The 21,441-nt window shown below is 46.2% G+C and overlaps 1 protein-coding gene across 5 annotated transcripts in view; it reads right to left on the reverse strand.

Moving 5' to 3' along the window:
- Positions 1-9,328: 9,328 nt before the first annotated feature.
- Positions 9,329-21,441, reverse strand: part of MTCL1 (microtubule crosslinking factor 1) — a 511,680-nt gene continuing 499,567 nt past the window's right edge. For 4 of the 5 annotated variants that reach the window (XM_086964952.1, XM_086964953.1, XM_086964951.1 and 1 more), the window contains one exon: positions 9,329-10,472. In XM_086964952.1, the coding sequence (XP_086821078.1) occupies positions 10,269-10,472 (204 nt within the window). In that variant the 3' untranslated portion in view covers positions 9,329-10,268. The remainder of the gene's footprint in view (positions 10,473-21,441) is intronic. The other variant, XM_086964955.1, reaches the window with a different exon arrangement.

The following is a 21,441-nucleotide window of genomic DNA, read 5'->3' on the forward strand; positions in this document are numbered from 1 at the left end:
GGAGGATGAGAGCAGCTGATTCTCCTCTGTCAAGAAGGGCTCGGATGTCTGTTGCTGCGATCAGCTGTCTGTGCTGTGGTTGGCTCTGAAGCCAGATTAGGAGGGGTCCAGTGTTTTGTTTGTTTCCAGATGTTCTGTGAGTTGGAGATTGATGGTCTGCTTGAGGACTTTGACAGGGAACGAGAGGAGAGAGATGGGATGGTAGTTATTTAGCTCTTTGGGGTCTGCTTATGTTTTCTGAAGGAGTGGTGCAACCTCCGCGTGTTTCCATTTGTTGAGAAAGATGACTGGCAATACGGAGACAGTATGGTGTCAGAGAGGGACAGTTTAAGAACATGTGCTGAAATGTTGCATAGGGGGTACAGTAGAGCGGGCATAGAAACTGTGTTTTGGGAAAAAATCTATGAAGACGTGCTGGTGTTAGTTATTCATGGTGTAGGATGAAAAATTGTATGTATTTGAACCGCAAATTTCGAGAGACTTTCATTGGGTATTCCAGGGCCTGCTCCCATTCTTTATAGGATAGTGGCCGCTCTAGCTCCTCCTCCCACTTGTGTCTCAGTGGTTTAAGTGATGTGGCCGTAAGTTTGCTTATGGCTTTGTATAGCCAGGTAATTAAGTGGCACCCGGGGCCCATGTGTTGTTTCGGGGAAGTACTGGGTGTGTCATCGGTTCTCTCTCGGATAGGTCCCAAAGTCCGCGGAAGTTCGAGATGATTTGACTGGGAACTCGAAACAGTCCTCTTAGGAGGCCACTCTCCTCTGCCACATGAGAAAACATGAGAAGTTCGTCGTCCTCAAACAGGGACTTCATCTCGAGGAGCGAGTGGTCTGTCCGAGTTTGCATTGTTTGAGCTGTGCAGTATTCTCTGCCCAGGGGTAGACTGGCCAGAGGTAGCAGGGTGGCATAGAGTGGAATTCCCGGGACATACGATGTATCCGTAGCATACATGTGCACGCTATATTTACCTGTATGGGGTATGCTGAGCTGGGTCGGATCCCTGGTAGTAGTAAGCGGCGGATCACCAGTATCGGCAAAAGGCTGGTTTTCTACAGGTGGTGCCACGATGTCCAGCGGGATAGCCACTGGAGTTGTGCCCCCAGAAAATACACCTCGAAGGAGGAGCCCCCAGCCCTCCATGGTCGATCGGGAGCTGCATCTTTATGAGGGTTACTCTACGTCAGCCTTTACCACATATGAGGGAACTAAGCAGGGAATCCAGTTCCCGGAAAAATGAGCTTGGAGGAATGATTGGTATATTAGCAAAATGGTATAGGAGCCGGGGCACTATGATCATCCTTGCTATGGCTATTCTACCAACTGGGGCCAAGGGTAGGGTCTTCCAGAACCCTACCAATGCCCGTATGCCTGCCAATGCCTTACAGTGTTTGCCTTCATATAGGTCAGCTGGGGTGTGATAGAGTCGGACGTCAAGGTAGCGTGGGGCCTGGGCGCTCCAGGCTAGTTTGAGCTCTCCTATCCATACCTCTCGTGGGGGAGAGGTCTGGGTTCAAAGGGAAAATGATGGACTTTATCCAGGTGATCTGTAACGTGGCTGCGGCCACAAAGTCTGTAAGTGTGTCCCATAGTGGGTCCAGGTTCATTGTTATATTCCTCACATATAGCAGCAGGTCGTTTGTGAATAGAGACATACTGTGGGTGTTGCCCGTCAATGGGATTCCCCAACCCCCCCTTCCGGCATAGGCGAATTGCCAGGGGCACCATTGCCAAGGCGAAAAGGAGGGGGGAGAGTTGGCACCCCTGTCTCGTGCCACGCTTCACTTGGAAAGGTGCCGAAATGTAATGGTCCAGGCGTATTCGGGATGTGAGGTTTGTGTAAAGTAACTTTGTGTATGCTAATAGTCTGGGGCCCACTCTCATCTGTTGGAGGACTGAGAAAAGATATGGCCATGTCAGGGTATCGAAGGCCTTCTACAGGACCAGGCAGACGGCGGGGGGGGGAAGTGGCCGCGTACCTGATGCTGAACATGGTACAGTCTAAGGATATTTTGGGAGGTGTTCCTGCCTGGCACGAATCCACACTGGTCTGGGTGTATTAGTGTTGGGAGGACCTGGGTGAATCGGTCTGCCAGAATCTTAGTCTGCCGATAGCAGTGTAATCGGCCGATATGAGGTCGGTAGTGTTGGGTCTCTTTTAGACTTTAGGAATTATATCAAGAGTGATTCTTGTAGCGAGCGTGGGAGTTCTCCCCTTTTCAGTGCTGCCCTATACATTTCCTCCAACCGAGGCGCTAGTAGTGTGGGGATGTGCTATTATATTCTTGGGGCAGGCCGGCTAGGTCCGGGGCCTTGTTACGTGCCATAGCTTGGACCGCGTGCTTCGCATCTACTGATGTGATCACCGTGTCTAGAGAGGACTGTGCCTCTGCCTGGATTTAAGGGATGATCGGGGCGGCAAAGAAATTGCCCGCTCCTGGCAATTCTGTCTGTGGCTTCCTTACACCTTAGCATATTAGTCGCAGAAGAGCTGAAGGATGTTGGCTTGTGAGTGGGCCATTACCCCTGTTGGGCTACATAATGCTGTAATGGGCTGGATGTCAATGTCCTGGTGAATCAACTAGGCCTATTGTGCTCCTGCCTGGTCCCCCTCTCTATGTGTTCTTGCTGCATACGCCTTAAAGTCATATCTACGGATATCTGCTAATGTTTCTGCATATGCCGTCTTTGCCTCTGTGACTTGAGCTGGTGACACCTTTCCAGCATCCATGTTTTTGGTTAGGGCCGCTAACCTGCCTTCTGTAATAATTGGCGATCTAATGTCTGGTAGATCCCTCCTATCTGCCTAATACATGCCCCACAAATGACCGCCTTGAAGGCATCCCATTCTAGCACCCTGGAGGACACCTTGTGGGATTTTTTTGAAAGCTAGCCTTGAATATTGTCCTCTTGTTTATGGCAGAACACTGGGTCTTTGAGGCAATCTCGTTGTAATCTCCATGTAGGTACCGGAGGAAGAGGGGGTCGCCTTCTAAGGTTCAGGAGATGCACGTCATGACCCTGCCCAGATAATTTACATTTTGAATCATGGGGATAATTGCTGGTGAGCACAGGAAATGGTCTAGGTGCACTTGTAGATTGTGGGGAATGAATAGAAGGAATAAAGTTTAGTTGACGGATGTTGATTTGAATGACCAACATTTTACCCAGGACCAAAATCATTCTGTTTGTGCGTGGGCCAATGTGTGTGGGGTGGGGGATGAGATCTATCCAGGGAGATGTCTAGTATGCAATTATAGTCTCCCCCTATGATCAAGGAGAACTGTGCCAGGACGCCCGACAGGTAGTCCCAACATTTTCCATGCTTGTGTTAGGTGCATAGATGCTACCTAATAATACCGGTTGGCCATCCAGGAGCCCCTCTAAGAGTGCATACCTTCCCTCTGTGTCCACCGCCCTGCTGGTTTCCTGAAATGCAACCCCTGGTCGGAGCCAGATCATTGCTCCTGGTGCATAAGCAGGGTACGTAGTAGTGCAAAATGTGCCTCGCCATCGCCTTCACAGTCGTTCTTGTTCTGCCTGTGCGAGGTGTGTTTGCTGTACAGGGCTTCCTGTGCCTGCTGTTTGCATAACCCGTATATTGATGGTGATGAGACTAATGTGTGTTCTTGGAGTCAATATGGAGAGCTGAGGTTGAGTGGTGAGGGATTCTTGGGGGGGGGAGGGGTCATGTTGACACTGCCCCTGCCCTGTGTTCAGCTGATCATTAATGATTGCAACGTCCACCCATGTTGGACGTCTGATTATGGTATGGAGAGGGAGCCTGGGGAAGGGTAACAACTGTGGTGGGAAATTATCACAATGCTGCGCACCTACCACAACCGGTAGTACATCCAAACTAAACATGGTGCAATTGCACTAGTGTAATATGGGGAGGGCTGTGCTTCAACATTTTAGGAGCTTGCAGCATGTGCATGGCTATTAAAGGAATCTAGGTGCCCGGTGGGGTCTCATGCTTTGTGGAAACTATGTCGTTGGGAGTTTTTGAGGTGATCAGTCTTGTATATTTGTCTAAAGGTGAGATAAGAGGAGTGATGAAGATAGTTACAGATCTGTTGTGGGTGTTCTTCAAATGAGCGTATGTGCTTTTCAACAAACGCCTACACATTGTCCTCTAGGACGTTAGACTGGGATGCCTACAAGGTAGTCATTAGAGGGGCATGCATTAGGCAGATAGCAGGGGTCAGACAGATATTAGATCGCCAACCTAACCAAAGACATGGATGCTGGAAAGGTGTCACCCGCTCAAGACGCAGAGGCAAATCTGGCATATGCAGAAAAGTTAGCAGATCTCTGTAGATATAACTTTAAGGCGTATGCATCAACAACACATCAAGAGGGGGACCGGGCAGGAGCACTATTCGTCTGGTTGGTTCGCCGAAATGGACATCCAGCCTATTACAGCATTACGTAGCCCAACAGGGTTCATAGCACACTCACAAACGAACAACCTGCAGCTCTTCTATGGCTATTATGCTAAGGTGTAAGGGAGCCCTGGACAGGATTGCCAGGAGCAGCAGGGCCTAACATTATTGACTTAAAATCATTCATAAGGAAAGGGAGGGGCTGGGTGGAGGCACTTCTGTCTGGAAGAGAAATCCCTTCAAGTTCACCAATATTTTCTACTTTGAATTCATGAGGCCAGCCAGGGGTTAGCGTTGCCCACAAAGCAGACTGCAGGGAGCTCTTTGAGAGACACAGGGACAGAACACTCATTTGCCAGTTGCTTAGTGGCCCTCAAGGACTTGGGAGGTGGGCCTCCAACCTGCTCACACTGGTGAGCCTGCTCATCTTTGCCTTTGAGATGAGCAGTGTTCTGTGAAAGTCACTCTCTCCGAGGGGAGCCCCCACCTACATTTCCAAAGGTGCCTTGCAGGAGGCTCGGACTGAAAGAGAAACAAATTAACTGTTTTGTTGCTCTTCAGGCGTGGGTCAGTATGTGTCAGCACAGAGCATGATGCTGACAGCAGCTGCTTCAAAGACACACACAATACAGAGAAGGCAAGCCCCCCCCTACATGTAAGGAGACTGCCCCCCTCCCGCATTGCAGGGGGCTGTGGGGGTGTCCGTTATGGCCCCTGATTTTCAGTCTAAAGACTACATTCTTGTGCCACAACAAGTCACAAAATGGGCATCTAATTTCATACTTTCTCCAGATGCCTTAACCAGTGCTTTATTTCTACAAGAATAAATACTAGGGTCCAAAGTTTTGCTCGGAACCCTGCAGTCAGCGCGATCTAATGTCGGGGTGCCGAATACCAAGGCTGCATAGTCTTGATTCACTCTCATGCCATTCTCATCCACCATCAGACAGTCCCTGCCCCTTTACCTCACTCGGTCTTTCTTTTTCATCCCAGCTTTCTTTCAGTGTCACTGTTTCCATATTTCTCTTTTCTCCTTTTGCGTTTTTCTTTAGCTTGTTCCGTGTAAAAGTCTGATGAGAGAAGAGAAATGCTGGTCCCCAAATATGAGTTCTGCTGGGCATTCTATACAACTACCAGCTCAAATTAAGCACTAGCCCTACCAGATCAGATACCTGTGCTCAGTTATAGACTCCCTTAGTTCTGCACTAAGTCAACAAAATCAATGCAAGAATGATGACCAGACTTCCAAAAACACAAGAGCAGAAGCTCATTTCCCCATATTTCTCGGTCTCCAGATAGCTAACAATTTAAAGTTAACTGTGACATGTGATGTCTTGGTGCTATGAAAACTCATAACCGTGTTTGGTGGTTTCAAGATCCACCAGAGATGTCCCTTGTTGTGATAGGTGTGAGTGAGTGCGGTCTTTGTTGACGTGCGGCAGCGCCATCCCAACTACTCTACTGCATGCTTGCTCACTATGGCATAATCGGAGAGCATCGGCATAGCCCGCAGGGTGCAGGTCCAGAGTCAGCACTACTGTTACTCAGGGTGGTGCGCCAGCACGCACACCATGCCTCAACCAGCTGCATACAGAGGAAGAAGTCCATGCTTCACAGTTTAAAGATTAAGTTTCCAACAAAGGCTTTGAGGACTACGATCACGGACAGACACTGTGGCTGATACACGGTAAGCCTAGAGACAGCGATAACTTACCAGCTTTACCATTGTTGTATCCACAGCATTGGAAGAAGGAATGGCGATTCCACCCCACCCAGACTTTAGGGCTGCTTAATGTGTTTCATACTGACCTGCCATGCTACTTCTTATAGCTCGGAGAGGAACCTGCAGTTAAGACTGATTGGCTCCCTTACCTACACTTTGCAACAGTAATAACTGCGTACAGTATTTATGCCCTCTTAGGTTCAAGTGTAGTGTTTAGCTGTGTATCTCAACATATATACTTTATTCTTTTAAGTAAAAGCACTGGCTGGACACTGGTTTATTAACTGTGGTTATTGTCTTGATTGGGTTCCAAGTCTATTTCCCCACACCACCTCCTTAAGTAAGGCTTTCGGCACCTCGACCTTCCAATCCCCGAGGGTCAAGTACTAAAGGGGTATATTTGTAATTCAGTTTTTGGACCAACAATAAGGTAAGTCCCTAAACAGGAGAGGTAATAGGCACCCCAGTTACAATAGGAGTCCAGCAACTTCTGGTTGTCCCAGCACTGCTGAAAAAAGGTTTTATGATGCACTGTGCTGCTCACGCTTAACATGCCACCAGTAAATGGGTTTAGTGTGGCTGCCAGGCTGCCAATCAGGACTAGTATCGGCTCCATGTCAACGTTAAATAGCATGGGCTACATGATAGCGCCCTGGGGCCAGGTATACAGCATTTAAAGAAGTGAATTTGCAGCCCTCACTTTTGGTAATTAGTGTGGTCTTTTAAGAAGGAGAATCATTTGAGGGCTCTGCTACCGACAACCATGTAGATTTTCAGAATGTTTGACCATTGCCAATTGCTTACCAAACACCAATAACCTGAACAGTGTTTTTATTGCAGATCAGGCAGAGGCCTGACTTGTGTTACTCTTCAGGTCTTCAGTTATACCATGTAAGAGATAGACCATTGCACAAATGAAAGCATTGAATTAACAAGCTATGGTCCTCATGAACTGTATACACAATGGTGCACTAGACTGTATGGGCAATGGTTACTTTTTAAAATGCAAACTTATTCAGAATTGCCAACAAGTGCAATATTCAGAAAGAAGTCTAATGTTGTATTTTGTTTTGGTTGAAGGATGGACCAATGCTGCATTATTCTGCAGCAGGCAGTTGTAATCGGTTTATGATTTTCTTCGTCATTCTGATATACTAAGCAGTTGCTTGAATTGTTCATCGAGATAGAATGGGGGTTTTCACTAGTCACAGTGTGGATTTTTTGGAGCACAGCTAAGAGTCAATGGTGCACTTCCCTCAAAAAATTCTCCTATGCCTTATCTAAAGGCGATGCTTTGTTGATGACGGTTGACAGTGAGGGTGCGTTTTAATAAATATTGAAGAATTATGCAGGTTATAATAAATGTGCAGAATTAAGGAATAGGCTTTAACAAAAATGAAATGCGTTTAAATGCAAATATTTCAGTAGGCAACTATATTTACCCATACTAGGCCTCAAATACCTGAAGCAATATTGCAGGACAAGCTGACTAGAAATGCTTAGAGATGCATACAAATGTTTATTTCTCGACCTTTCCATGAACATGCTTTTTCATTAAAAAAAATAGCATAAATATTTAAATTCTGCTCTGCAAGATATTTCTACTTATATATAAGAAGACTGTTAATACATGATTTTTAAGTGTTGTTTCAATCGATCATTGGGTTCATAAAGCACACAGTGAGTGTCCCGTACTATCAGATTTGTTGACCCCCATGCCGAACCAATTATTGATATGCTAATTCAAAAAGCCAAGTTTTAAGATTCCGTTTGAATGCGAGAACATTCTTTGAAGGCCGTTTAATGAAGTAATAAAGAAACCTAACAAAAAAATGCAGCATTTAAACTGAACTTGACTTCTTTAAGTATACTTGTTTAATTCCAAAGGATGGTGTTGTGCTAAATATTTATCGTTATATAGATGTTTCAAGATTTTCCATAGATCATTGTTAGAAATTACTAAAACATGCCATATCAGAAGTTTAGCGATGTAGTTCAATGCGTGAGGAAGTAGACCTGAAAGGTAAGAAGACATATGAAACTGAGAAATTATACAATGTAGCTGAAAAACTTCGAGTTTACTATCTGTGAACTATTGCATTCCTGTGAGAAAATGGGGAGTGAATGTGTTCCCATGAGAGCATCGAAAGCTGATTAGTCGAGAGGAGAAGAAACATGAAGATTGCACATATTCAACTGTTTACAATCGTGCATGGTCCTAGAGTAGGATACCACATCTTTTTACCCTATTGCTATAGCTAATTGTGGTTGCAACTGCTACTGCCGATCCAAACCCCATCCCTTTATCCTTATTCCATACTGCTTTGAGATTCTACTGACTTTCTCAAACCTCTCTTTATAGGAAGCTTTGCTTTGATTTAATTTTTGACTTATTGAATCAACTTTATATGTTGCAGCTTTATGCTGGTTCTTTCACTCTCTTGAACTTCAACTCCTTACGGGTCCTTGCTGACACCTATTTTCTCACGATTCCTAGAATAAGGAGTTTTACCTTTATGGAACACGGTTAAGACCTTTTTATTACAATATGTTGATTGCAAACGGATTATTGATTCCTAATAACATTTTATTGACCAATATTAGTGGATTTACTTGTGATCTGATAACCATAACTTACTAAAATTGTGAATAATAAAACCCTCTAACTCATACAAAACTCATTAGTGACTGAAAATAGATCAGAAAATTGTGAAAATAGATTAGAGATTCTGACCATATTTTATGTGATGTAGAGCTCTTGATCTTCAACAACAGCAAAGGACTATTGACATAGTGACAGCGGGAACTAGCCTGGATGAAGGTAAACCAAGTTTTTATTTAAAGTGAATCCCACTCCAGCACCAGGCAAAGAGAGCCATCACGGTTCAATTGATTCAGTGGTATTAACCTATTTTGGGGCAAGTGATTCAGCTGTATTCATCCACAGGTATGGCCTCTGCTTTGAAGTAAATGGGTAGCCTTCTTCCATTGCCAGATAAAAATACAAAATGGAGTCTCATCATCATCATCTGGTAATAGCGGATATGGTCAACTACATGCTTTATGTTGTTGGCTGAAAATTAGAGCTCTGAATGAGTCATCTTCATGACGGGAGGACAGTAATGTTGGTAATGCAAGAGCAGGGAGTCACTGGCGACAGGCGGTCCCAATATAAGATCCACTGTTGTGACAAGTGTAAGTAAAACACAGGATTCCACCGATCTGTAAATAGTGAGGGTTTTATTTCCACGTTCATGGCCTCATACAGATCTCTTAACATATCTTTTATGCTTTAGTATGCACAGGCCTAAAATTGTAATTCAATATTTTCTCAAAACCAAGATGAGTTTTTTTAAAGAGTCAACACTGTACATACATAGCAAGTTGAACTATTAACAATAATTTAAAAATCCATTTCCTGTATAGTCAATGCAGGTATAACAACAATAAAAGTACAGTACGGATAAAGTGACAACATTATTACAGTGGGACTTTTTGACTTACAATTACGGGCTTCTGTAGAATACAGTAGCAGTATTATGTACATGCACTAGAGTGCTAGAAACCAAGAGGCATGCATACTTGAGCCAGGTCTTTTGTGTGCATACTGTACACCTGGCAAGACTTTCATTCATTTTCATTGCATTCTTTTCCTGTATTCCGACAGGTTACAGGTAACTAACATATATTTCTAGTCAACTAGTCAAATGGCTTTCTGCTCTACTGCTTCAGATATTCTGAAGCCTCTTTTAACATTTTGAGTCCAGCTTAAAATTGATGTTAAAATAGAATAAAAGAAGTATTGTTTAAAATGATAACTTAACAGTGCAAATGTAACAAAAAGGCAGTTGTTACGGAGAGAGAGATATAGCAATCTGTTTTCCTTAAGATTTTAGTTTATTATTTTTTTTGCTATTAGTTACTTATTTTCTGTTACTATATGTAGAAAAGATGGAGACAAAAATAGTTTTCTGAGCTATGAAAAACGAAGTTGTTACAGGCACATAAACTGTTTCATTCTAGAAACATTTCGGCTCCACAAGTTGAACGCTGGGCGGGTACAGCTGAAATGTTTGTGGCTTTGTGAAACTACGAGAGCGCTCTGTTCGTTGTGGTGATGCGGGTGGCAGTGTGCATGTGACAGTGAATTATACATTGATAATTCATGCAGGCTGGTCTTCCTGGTTAGGGTTCTCGATCCTTGCTTCTGGACATCCTGATGCATCGGATAAATCAGAGACCGACTGAGAACGTGAGGCAGTAGGGGAATGGAGGGCCCATCTGGAGGGCGGGCGCTGATTTGCTGGTCCCTCGGGGCGGGAGAAGCAACATTCAAGAGGCGGAGCTAATTCAGGACAATGTAGTTCCTTGGTATGAAAGAAATGACAACAGAATTAGAAACAGTGTAAGGAATAAATATGTAATCAAGCAGACAGAGGTAACGTATAAATCTCTAAAAAAAATTCTAAGTAAAATAGGCCATAGGCACAAGCAAACTTTCAGCGAATACACAGGCCAGCGAAGGCAGTCATGCATGCAAGACAGAAAAGGAGACAAAAGAAGAAGAAAAAATGAGCAGAAAGGGTAGAACTTGAAAGCGATTTTGTTTGTCTGTATTTCGGTTTATATGTATTCTGAAAAACCCAAGCAAATGAATCATTCAGGGAGTTGCTATCTTTCCCAAGAATAAAAAATTAAAATCTTAAAAACACAGGCCAGCAATTAAAGTTAAGATCCTAAAAAATAGTCCTTCTCATCTGTTTCAGTCGCCTTTCCTTTTCCTTTATGTCCTCGTACCAAGCAAAATATTTACAACGTGGTACCAATATGTTCATTAGAGTGTGCTAAGCTTTTTAGCCATTCTCATCACTCTTTGAATACGCGCAGCACTCCACCGCGCGTGCTAGGACTGCCCGTCTAAGACCCTCAGTTGTACTTTACTTGGACATGCATTGAAACTTCTCAACTCTCTGTAGTAACCACAGCCCCATTTACACCACTGACACACATTTGATTTTCCTTAGTCTACAATAAAGAGTAGTGTGCCCCATTGTTTAGAGCTATCCATCGATATTCATGTTAATCCTGACTTAATGCATAAAAAATCTAGCTAATTACAGGTGCACAGGTGCAGAGTGCAAATAAAAATACAATTCTCAATAGAACCAAACTAAAGTCTTTGAAAGCACTAAAGATTTTGCTGTTAAACTCAAGGCAGTCCAAGTGTATGCTGTGTTGCTTCTCCCCTACATTGCAGCAGGATCAACTAGAATTAAAATATGGTAGTACTGAAAGTTTCCACTTGGAAACAAATGACATTGTGAAGTTGAAAATCATGCATAAAGCTCATTAAAACTAAGTGGCTGCATTTACCTAACGTTATGCAAATATCGCCAGCTGGCCAATATTTTCAATATGAATTGGCAGAAAATCCTCAAAGTAAACTGGGAATAATGTGCTCTAGTTGGAGTGCATGAGCTGCATGAATTGGTGGAGTATTTTCCAAAGATGCATGCTACAACGCCATATAGAACGCAAATAAATGTGATATCAAATAGTGAAAACACCCATTCAAGTTACATTGTGTAACCCACCACAAATAGGATCTTTGAGGGTTTCATCTAAGCAAGATATAATTGAGGAGTGGTATAGTGCCAAGATGGGAGGGAAGGCTAAGTGCACTGAGGTAGGAGAGTGTGTTAATCTTAGGGATTAATGGTAGCTCAGTGTGAGAGTAGAGAAGTAATATGCAAACTAGGTTGGGATGCAGGACTGAATATGACCCATGTGTGTTTAGATCAGAGGTGGAATTTAAAGAGGCAAGATCTGGGTGATCAATGAATTCGAACCATTATTTATAAAGGGAACTGATTTCTTTTAAAGACAATGGAAAGGGAAATGCTGGCCTGTCGGCACATAAAAGTATGCATGGAAATATCTGTACCTGAAGACTACGACCTCTGTGGTGTAGGACAAGGTATGATAAGCTCTGGCTGTCATTTATTCTCCTCTGTTACAGTTTAGTGTTTAAGGACATGTACTGTTTTATTCAAGGACTGGCTTGACTTTGGGAATGTCGGGGAGGGGTATGTGTTTGTATTGATCTCCTGCATAAGTTAATCACTCCTATTTTGTTATTTGTAAGTGGACCATGTGTATATATTTCACCATCTTAAGGTTCTATGTTTAGTGTTTGAACTGACAGTCGGTTGTGGATGGCTGTATCAGTGGAGGGATGCTTGCTTCCAGTGTGATAGGTATGATGTGGCTAGGGATGGTTTTCAAGTCCCTCTACTGCATTTATTTAGCTCCATACTAGTGGCTGTCTTCATGCTTACCCAAATGTACTCATATATTTAAAGCTGATGCCTCCGGACATTCAACACTGGAATTTACTTCTTTGGTCCAGAGCCCTGTTTTGTTGACAAGATGCACTTAGCAGGCAAGAAATGTTCACTTCTAGCTTATTGCATATTAGTATAGGGCACCCTAGTAAGTCCCTAAACTGAAAACTGCGTGGCGTTGCGCGTGTTCCTTTTCACAGGGAACGAGGCATAGCAGTTTGGGCTGGATGGTTCTTATCAGGGCATGACGTAGACTGATTTGCATATGGTCATTCCACATGGACTGAAATACAGCCCAGAGGAACCATCTGTGGTTGGGAATAATTCACACATTTTACCCATCACATGTTATTTATTTTCAATGAAACACCATATCTGTGTTGCGTGTGCCAACACATGGGTCCCACAGATCTATGTGCCACAGGAGTCAGGCTGCACCTTACTGATGTGGTAAACCAAGATCAAAAGCAGTCTGGGGTCGTTTGTGTTCCCATTCAGAAGAGATCTGGTCTGGCACTTCAGGCTGATTTGTTCCTACTCAAAATGGGTGGTCAGGTTTAGGAGACGAGAGTGAGCAACTCTTATTTGGGACATATTGCCTTTGCCAATACTTTTTGCCGATGCTGTGCAGCACTGGTTAAAATGAAATAAAAAATGGCACCGCTGCTACTGGTGGAGGCATCATTTCCTATGACATGCATGTGTGAAAAATTAATTTATTAAGAAAAATATTGCTTAACATAGGTTTGGGTAACTTGACATAACTTGGCCACATTATTAAAAGTACATGTTAAAATGGTGTGCACAAGCATTTGTTTTTCATTTTCTTTTGAGCAAATGATTGAAATTTAACTGCAGCCATGCTCTGTCTATGTACAAGTAAAGTAACATTTTTCTCCAGCTTCTCAGCTGAGGGGATGTGCTTTGAAACCTCACAGGGTTAGGAGCTAAACCTCCAGTGCTATGTCCATAGTGCAGAACAGTACATCGTATTACTTTGCATTTCTCATGTTTATCCAGTGAAAACCGTTTCCAAGTATGTGTTTTTGAAATTAACAGTCTGATTGACGTTCTGTGCAAGTAACACTGTAGTGCTACCTTTTTTTACGTAATGTCATGCTAAGAAGCTGTGCTCTTGTTGTCTGAAGCATCATAAAAGATGTGCGAACTGGGGAGGAGTTCATTCATTTTGATTTTTGTACTAGAGAGGGCTAGATGCTGGGTGGTCCTTTTGTATTAGGGCTTGTTATTATTGATTTGGCTAGTTGCCAGACGTGATGTGGCTATTTCTTAAAACCACATTGGAAAGGGGCGACCACTCGGTCCCCCCGAACGTATGGCGGAGTGCCTCGATCCCCCCGGGAAGCCATTTTTTGGGCGGGAGGCGCGTCTCGGCTGGTATGCCCGAAGCGGCGTAGCCGGGGCGCGCCTTTTCCCGCCCTAGAGTGGGCTGGCCTAGACACCGACGTAGCCAGCCCCGCCCTAGGGGCAGGCAGGGGCGGGTTCTCGCCCGCCCTGAAGACGGATAAAAAGAGACGCAAGACCAGAAGACGTCCTCTTGTTCTTGTGCTCCGAAGCTGCACCTCCTCGCTACCCGTGAGCTCGGGACAGAACGAAGAGCCAATTTTGAGCGTTTTGATCTTGTTCTTTGTCTTCTAGATACTTCGTCGGAGAAATGCCAAAGAAAGTCGCAAAGAGAATGACGACCGACCAGATGGTGCGGGCCCTTTGCAAAGAGGTGTCCGACATAAAGAAACGGTTGGCGAAACGGGACGGGGAGGAGGGTTCGGGCCCTGCGCCGGCTGGAGGGAGACCTAAGAGGCCGAGAAGGGTTCCAGCCGGTGGAGACGTCCCGGTCCCCTCTGTACCGCTCGAGGCGCCGACCCCAGTACCAATGGAGGGGAATCCAATCCCCGTTGTCGTCACCCCGACATCCAAAGAAGACATGCCCCCCGAGCTGGCAGCACAGCTAGCAGCTTGGTTGGGGGATAGTAGTGATGCCGCCACGGCTGCCGAGGCACAGGCGCTGATAAAAGGGCTTCGTGAGAAGAGAGATGCAGCTAAAGTGACTGCGCCGTTGGCGGGAATAGACAAGCCGCAAGCGGCCGAAGCTGCGTCCGGTGCAGGTAAGCGGCCATTGCCGATTGCAAGGGACGAGTCAGCACCCTCTCGTAGAGAGAGATTGGGACAACATGTGCCTTTAGCTATAAAAGAAAAGATCTGGGCTGGGGAGTACGTGAATATTTTCTCCTTGCTTGTTGATCATTATGAGGTGGAGCATGTTAAAAGTCAGAAGGACCTAATGCATCCGAGTGTTTGGCGCGCAAAAATGGCCGCCTTTAAGGTAAATGAGAATATTGGCAACTGGGGCAATGCGTGGGGTATTTTTACATCGATTTTGGGGGAACGTAGGCCCGAGTTGCTTTCTGAATTTCCCATTTATCAATCACGAATTATGGGTTACTCGACAGCGTATCAAGGTAACCATTGGTTTTGTTATGACAATCTGTTCAGGAAAGAAAAGGAACATAACAAGGGTTTGACTTGGGATTGTTACGATTCTGTAACATGGGATAAAATGAAAGAATCAGGAATGTTAAAGATGCCATTGGTTGGGAGCAATGTTGTAGATTACTCCCGCCAAAATGTGGGGACGCCCTTTCGACCAAGTACGAGCACCGACGATCAGTCGAGGCCCGCAGGCAATACAGGGAGGAAGGGTTTCTGCTTTAATTTCAACAAAGGGAAATGTACCAGACCTCCGGGATCGTGTAAATTCAAACATGAGTGTAGTACGTGTGGGTCGTCCCATCCTGAGTCATCGTGCAGAGCCAGAACGGGTGAGAATGGGGGTAAGGGAGGCGCCAAACAGGTCTAAACTAGTCCGAGGGGCGCCTTTACCAACCCCGATTGATACCTTGGCAATGATTCCCTGGCTCAGTGAATACCCGGATCGTACTTCTGCTGGGGTGCTGCGGAACGGTTTTTCACATGGTTTCCGCATCCCGGTAGGGGACTTTCAGGGTGTAGGGATTTGCAAAAATCAACTTTCTGTTTGTCAACATACATCTGTGGTGCAAGAAAAAATTCAGAAAGAGGTTAGCCGGGGACGGGTCGCTGGCCCGTTTAGTGTACTCCCGGTACCGGATTTTGTTTGTTCTCCGTTAGGGGTGGTCCCCAAGAAGGACCCAGGTGAGTTTCGTTTGATCCATAATTTGTCTGCTCCACACGGCCTTTCGGTGAACGACGCAATTGATCCAGAAGTTTGTTCGGTGCGATACGCATCGTTTGATGAGGCAGTAGCCATCTTGAATCGCCTGGGGCCCGGGACGTTGATGGCGAAATCAGATATCGAGTCAGCGTTCCGGTTGCTCCCGGTACACCCAGACGATCAGCGTCTTTTGGGATTCGGGTTCCAGGGGTCATTTTACATGGATAGGTGTATGCCAATGGGATGCTCTATATCATGTGCTTATTTTGAGCAATTCAGTACTTTCCTGCAATGGGTGTTCACGAAGAAAACGGGTTTCCGAAATGTAATGCACTACCTTGACGATTTTTTGTTCCTTGGTCCCGCCGGAAATCCCGAATGTGCTCAGGCCTTAGCTGAATTCTGTGTGTTGATGGGTCATTTTGGCGTGCCATTGGCACCGGGTAAAACTATGGGTCCCACGACTTGCCTCGAGTTTTTGGGGATCGAGTTGGACTCAAGGGAGGGGTGTTTCCGTTTACCAGCTAGCAAAGTGTTAAAATTCAGGGCAGCCCTCCAAGTATGTTTGAATGCATCTAAGGTTACACTGCATCAGTTGCAACAATTAGTGGGAAAGTTGAACTTTGCCTTGAGGGTGATCCCAATGGCTCGCCCTTTTTCCCGCTCAATTGCCCAAGCGATGGTTGGCCTAAAGGAGGGTCATCATCGCACGAGGTTATCGGCTGAGGTCCGCCAGGACATGCGGATTTGGTTAGCATTTTTGGCGGACTTCAATGGCCGAGTCGTCTGGAACAAGCCAGCCGTGTCCTCAGAAGAGCTTGGGCTATGGACAGATTCAGCAGGAAGCATAGGCTTTGGCGCCATCTTCGGCACAAAGTGGTCTGCTCAAAGGTGGCCCCTATGGTGGCACGAGAAGGGGCTAACGAGTAATATTGCTTTCCTTGAACTATTTCCCATTCTGGTGGCCCTGAGAACCTGGCCAGAAGGGTTCAGAGATCATTCTGTCGTGTTCTGGTCCGACAATATGACCGTGGTAGAATGCATCAATAGTCAGGCAGCCCATTGTAAATTGATTTTGAGGCTGCTCAAAGAAATTGTCCTACTGTGTATGCAACTGAACGTGGTATTCAGAGCAAAACATGTCCCAGGGGTGATGAATCAGGCTGCTGATGCACTGTCTCGTTTTCACATGCAGGCTTTCTCGGGTTTCCTTCCTTCAGCGGACCCGGAGCCGGCACCCTTCCCCGAAGCTCTCTGGTCTCTCGGTGCCCCGAACTTCGTCACCTCGTGGGAGAGAGTCTAGCACCCAGGACAAGGAAGGCATATGAAGGGGCGTTCCAGGCCTATTTAGCCTTTTTGGGGGCAGAGAGAGGGGGACTTTGGGGTCAGGAAGAGTGGGTTGTACTTTTTCTGATGTCCTTACGTAGGGCTGGGAAATCGGTGGCTACGGCCCAAAGGCATCGTGCCGCCATTTCTTTTGTTGCCAGGGCCCATGGCATCCTGGACCCAACAGCGTCTTTTACAGTACAGAAAGCGCTGCGTGGGTGGCAACGCCTAGAGGGTCGCAGAGTAGACGTAAGACGACCGATAGGTTTAGACAGGTTGTCCCAGTTACTGGCCACACTCCCTAACACATGCTCGTCCCCTTTCGAGACCTGTTTGTTCCGGACTGCATTTACGCTGGCATTTCACGGGGCTATGAGAGTTAGTGAGCTAGTTGCAAGGAACAAACAGGATGTGACGGGGGGCTTGTGCAGGGAACATGTTCAGATCAGGGGTGATGCGATGATTGTCTCCTTTCTCAGGTCCAAGACTGACCAAGATGGGAGAGGGGACTGCACGATCATTCGCAGGAACCCCGAGTCATCCATGTGTCCGGTACAGTGCTTAGAAGATTACCTAGCACGAAGGGTGGCATCATGGGGGGGGACATTGTTGAGGCATGCAGACGCCACCCCGCTGACGAGGTTTCAGTTTCAGCGGGTGCTTGCAATGGCCATTGCCGCAGCGGGCTTGGACCCGGGCGAATTTGGGACCCATTCCTTTCGAATAGGGGCTGCCACTGAAGCTACAGCCAGGGGTCTTAATGTAGAACAAGTGAAACGTGTGGGGCGCTGGTCCTCCAATTGTTATAAGAGGTATGTGCGATTGCACATGTTGTGAAGCTGTAATCATGTACTCACGCTTCTTGTCTTTTGTTTGTTTTCAGTTGCGCAAGCCTACGCGGCAGGGCGGACTGTGCAGTCGACCCAACACCAGGCCAGCGGTCGCACGTCACCGGCTGTGAGGAAGGAGGTGTGGGTCGTGGGCCACTCATACGTGAGACGGGCCGCAGACGTATTCAAAGCAGGTGACATGATTCACGTACCTGGGGAATACGGGTACAGAGTGTCCTTCTACGGAAGGGGCGGTCTCTGTATTGACCAGTTTCAGGAATTTTTTGAGGGTTTGTTAGAGCGGATGAGGTCACCGCCGTCCATAGTCATAGTGCATTTGGGGGGCAATGATTTGGTCACCACCGGTAGACGACTTCTCCTGGAGGCTATGCTTTCCACAGTAAGTTGGTTAGCGAGGAGAGTTCCGGGGTGCATAATTGCGTGGTCTCATATGATCCCACGAAAAGTGTGGCGGGGGGCTATCTCGATCCCTGCTTTGAATCATTCTGTTAGAAAATTGAATAACAAAGTGAGTAGGTTGTTCCGTTCCAAGACATTGCATTCGATCTCGCATAGTTGTATTAATGATGACAGTATGTATCTGGGGGATGGTGTGCATTTGTCGAGGGTGGGGAATGAGTTACTCATAGGTGACTTCTTAGCTTGGTTAAAATCGTTAAAACATGACCTTTAGGTAGGAGTTTTGTGGGGGGTCCGGATAGCCGGTCAACTATCCGGACCTGTGGCGGTAAGGTCATGATCGGTGAGCACTAATTGGTAGATCCCTATGAGTGGGCGTCACCCAACACGGATGGGAGCGCTCGGGAGAGGTGGCCATTGGCCCCTCAATGGGGAGGCGGTCCCGTCTAAGGGCGGGTCGCCGGAAGTAAAGGAAAGGCGGTCAAGGCCCCTTCCTTTGTAGGAGGGGTTACAGCCCCCTCCTGGGGGAATTTCCCGGGGCCAGTGTCATCTGCGACGGCAGATGCGGTAAGTTGTGTGGGGTGGGGGGAGGTCCACGATACCTTCTAGATACCACACACAAGTCTTCGAACGACCTTTAAATGGCGTCGAGTCTTAAGTGCCCCCGTCAAGTCAAGGGAAATTGTTAGTAGTTGCACTTGAGGTAAGCCTCTGTGCTGTCGCCCCTCCCAAGTGGGAGGGGTAAGTCTGGTTAGGGATCTTGACACCGGTTATGACCTTGCTGTTGGCCCTTAAACGTTAGGATGTACAATTTCAGTGTTTCTAGAGAATGTTTTTGTAGGATGCTAGTTCGGCTAGGAGAACCTCTGTATTAGAGAATATGTTAAGGTTAGCCAAACATCGCAATGTGATAATGAAATTGTACATAACATGAAACGTTTAATGTTTTAATTTTTTGTTTTAATAAATACGGCCGGGAGGGTCACTCCCTCCCACATCCAAAAACTTTAAGAACTGTTTCCGGTTTCCCTCCTTTTGGGGATTGTGTTGAGAGGGGGTGGCGGGTATCTCAGCCATATGGAAAGGGGCGACCACTCGGTCCCCCCGAACGTATGGCGGAGTGCCTCGATCCCCCCGGGAAGCCATTTTTTGGGCGGGAGGCGCGTCTCGGCTGGTATGCCCGAAGCGGCGTAGCCGGGGCGCGCCTTTTCCCGCCCTAGAGTGGGCTGGCCTAGACACCGACGTAGCCAGCCCCGCCCTAGGGGCAGGCAGGGGCGGGTTCTCGCCCGCCCTGAAGACGGATAAAAAGAGACGCAAGACCAGAAGACGTCCTCTTGTTCTTGTGCTCCGAAGCTGCACCTCCTCGCTACCCGTGAGCTCGGGACAGAACGAAGAGCCAATTTTGACCCACCCACCAGCCCCTGAGGACAGCAAGTCGTTGTGCAATAAAGTGAATTTTTATAAGTATGTTTTCCGTTTCGTTTACAGGCTGTGAAAGTATCAGTTTGTTGTTGATCATAATAAAGTATGGTGAATATCGTGTAAGTTGTTACGATTAAAATGATTTGATGTAGTGTTGCATTTTAAGCATATTCTTTCGGTCGTAGCGACCAATGTTTTCTTAGGTTTGAGTAAGAATTGTCGTATTTATTTTTTGGTAGGCGGTAAGGTCATGATCGGTGAGCACTAATTGGTAGATCCCTATGAGTGGGCGTCACCCAACACGGATGGGAGCGCTCGGGAGAGGTGGCCATTGGCCCCTCAATGGGGAGGCGGTCCCGTCTAAGGGCGGGTCGCCGGAAGTAAAGGAAAGGCGGTCAAGGCCCCTTCCTTTGTAGGAGGGGTTACAGCCCCCTCCTGGGGGAATTTCCCGGGGCCAGTGTCATCTGCGACGGCAGATGCGGTAAGTTGTGTGGGGTGGGGGGAGGTCCACGATACCTTCTAGATACCACACACAAGTCTTCGAACGACCTTTAAATGGCGTCGAGTCTTAAGTGCCCCCGTCAAGTCAAGGGAAATTGTTAGTAGTTGCACTTGAGGTAAGCCTCTGTGCTGTCGCCCCTCCCAAGTGGGAGGGGTAAGTCTGGTTAGGGATCTTGACACCGGTTATGACCTTGCTGTTGGCCCTTAAACGTTAGGATGTACAATTTCAGTGTTTCTAGAGAATGTTTTTGTAGGATGCTAGTTCGGCTAGGAGAACCTCTGTATTAGAGAATATGTTGAGGTTAGCCAAACATCGCAATGTGATAATGAAATTGTACATAACATGAAACGTTTAATGTTTTAATTTTTTGTTTTAATAAATACGGCCGGGAGGGTCACTCCCTCCCACATCCAAAAACTTTAAGAACTGTTTCCGGTTTCCCTCCTTTTGGGGATTGTGTTGAGAGGGGGTGGCGGGTATCTCAGCCATATGTATTACTGCATTTGTTAATAAATTTGGCTTCTGATTCTTGGTAACCTTTTACTTTCTTTAACGATTATTTTGACATTTTAAAAGCATCTACAAACTGAGAATTGGAAGAAGCCTACTTCTGCACATTTTTCAGTAACGGTCTTGGCTGATTGGAGCACAGGATTCTCCCTTTCCTGCGAATTGACCCTCTTTAATGTTAACCTAGTTGGCGCATCAATGCATGCGTCACCACACATAGCGTGCTTCTATGGAACAATGTGTGCATTGTTTATTTGGATACTTTAAGTAATGGAAAGGCCCAGCATCAAACGGCAGCTGCCCGACACTCACAAAAGAGTTAGACAGTGAGCAATTTGTGGAGCAATAGAGGCACAGGCAGGTGGGGCTATGGGGAAAGCATAGGTAGAGGGCTGAGGGCAAGGAAGCACTGGAAGTGCTAAAGGCTGGGTCCGTGGAGGCCCAAAAAATAATTAAAAACAGGAAGTTATGGGGAAAGCAATAGATGACCTTCGAGAGAGGGATGGGCGATCAACACAGAGCATTAGGGTGTTTTGGGGGAAAGACATAGCCTGCAAGGAAAAGAGCTCGAAAATGCATGTACTCTCAGTGAGTGATGAAAGAAATAAGTGGCCCCTTAAATTTGAGCAATGGAAGGGCACAAGTCAGCCAATCAAAAGGATTATAAAAGGCTATGTGCCATGGAAGGGAAAACGGCCACTACAACGCAGCCGTTTCCTCGAAAGGCTTAACCACGCATACATTACTATGCATGCGTGGTTATCACGAAAG

This window comes from Lissotriton vulgaris, chromosome 4_1 (genome assembly GCF_964263255.1).
Source record: "Lissotriton vulgaris chromosome 4_1, aLisVul1.2, whole genome shotgun sequence".
Taxonomy (NCBI): Eukaryota; Metazoa; Chordata; class Amphibia; order Caudata; family Salamandridae; genus Lissotriton; species Lissotriton vulgaris.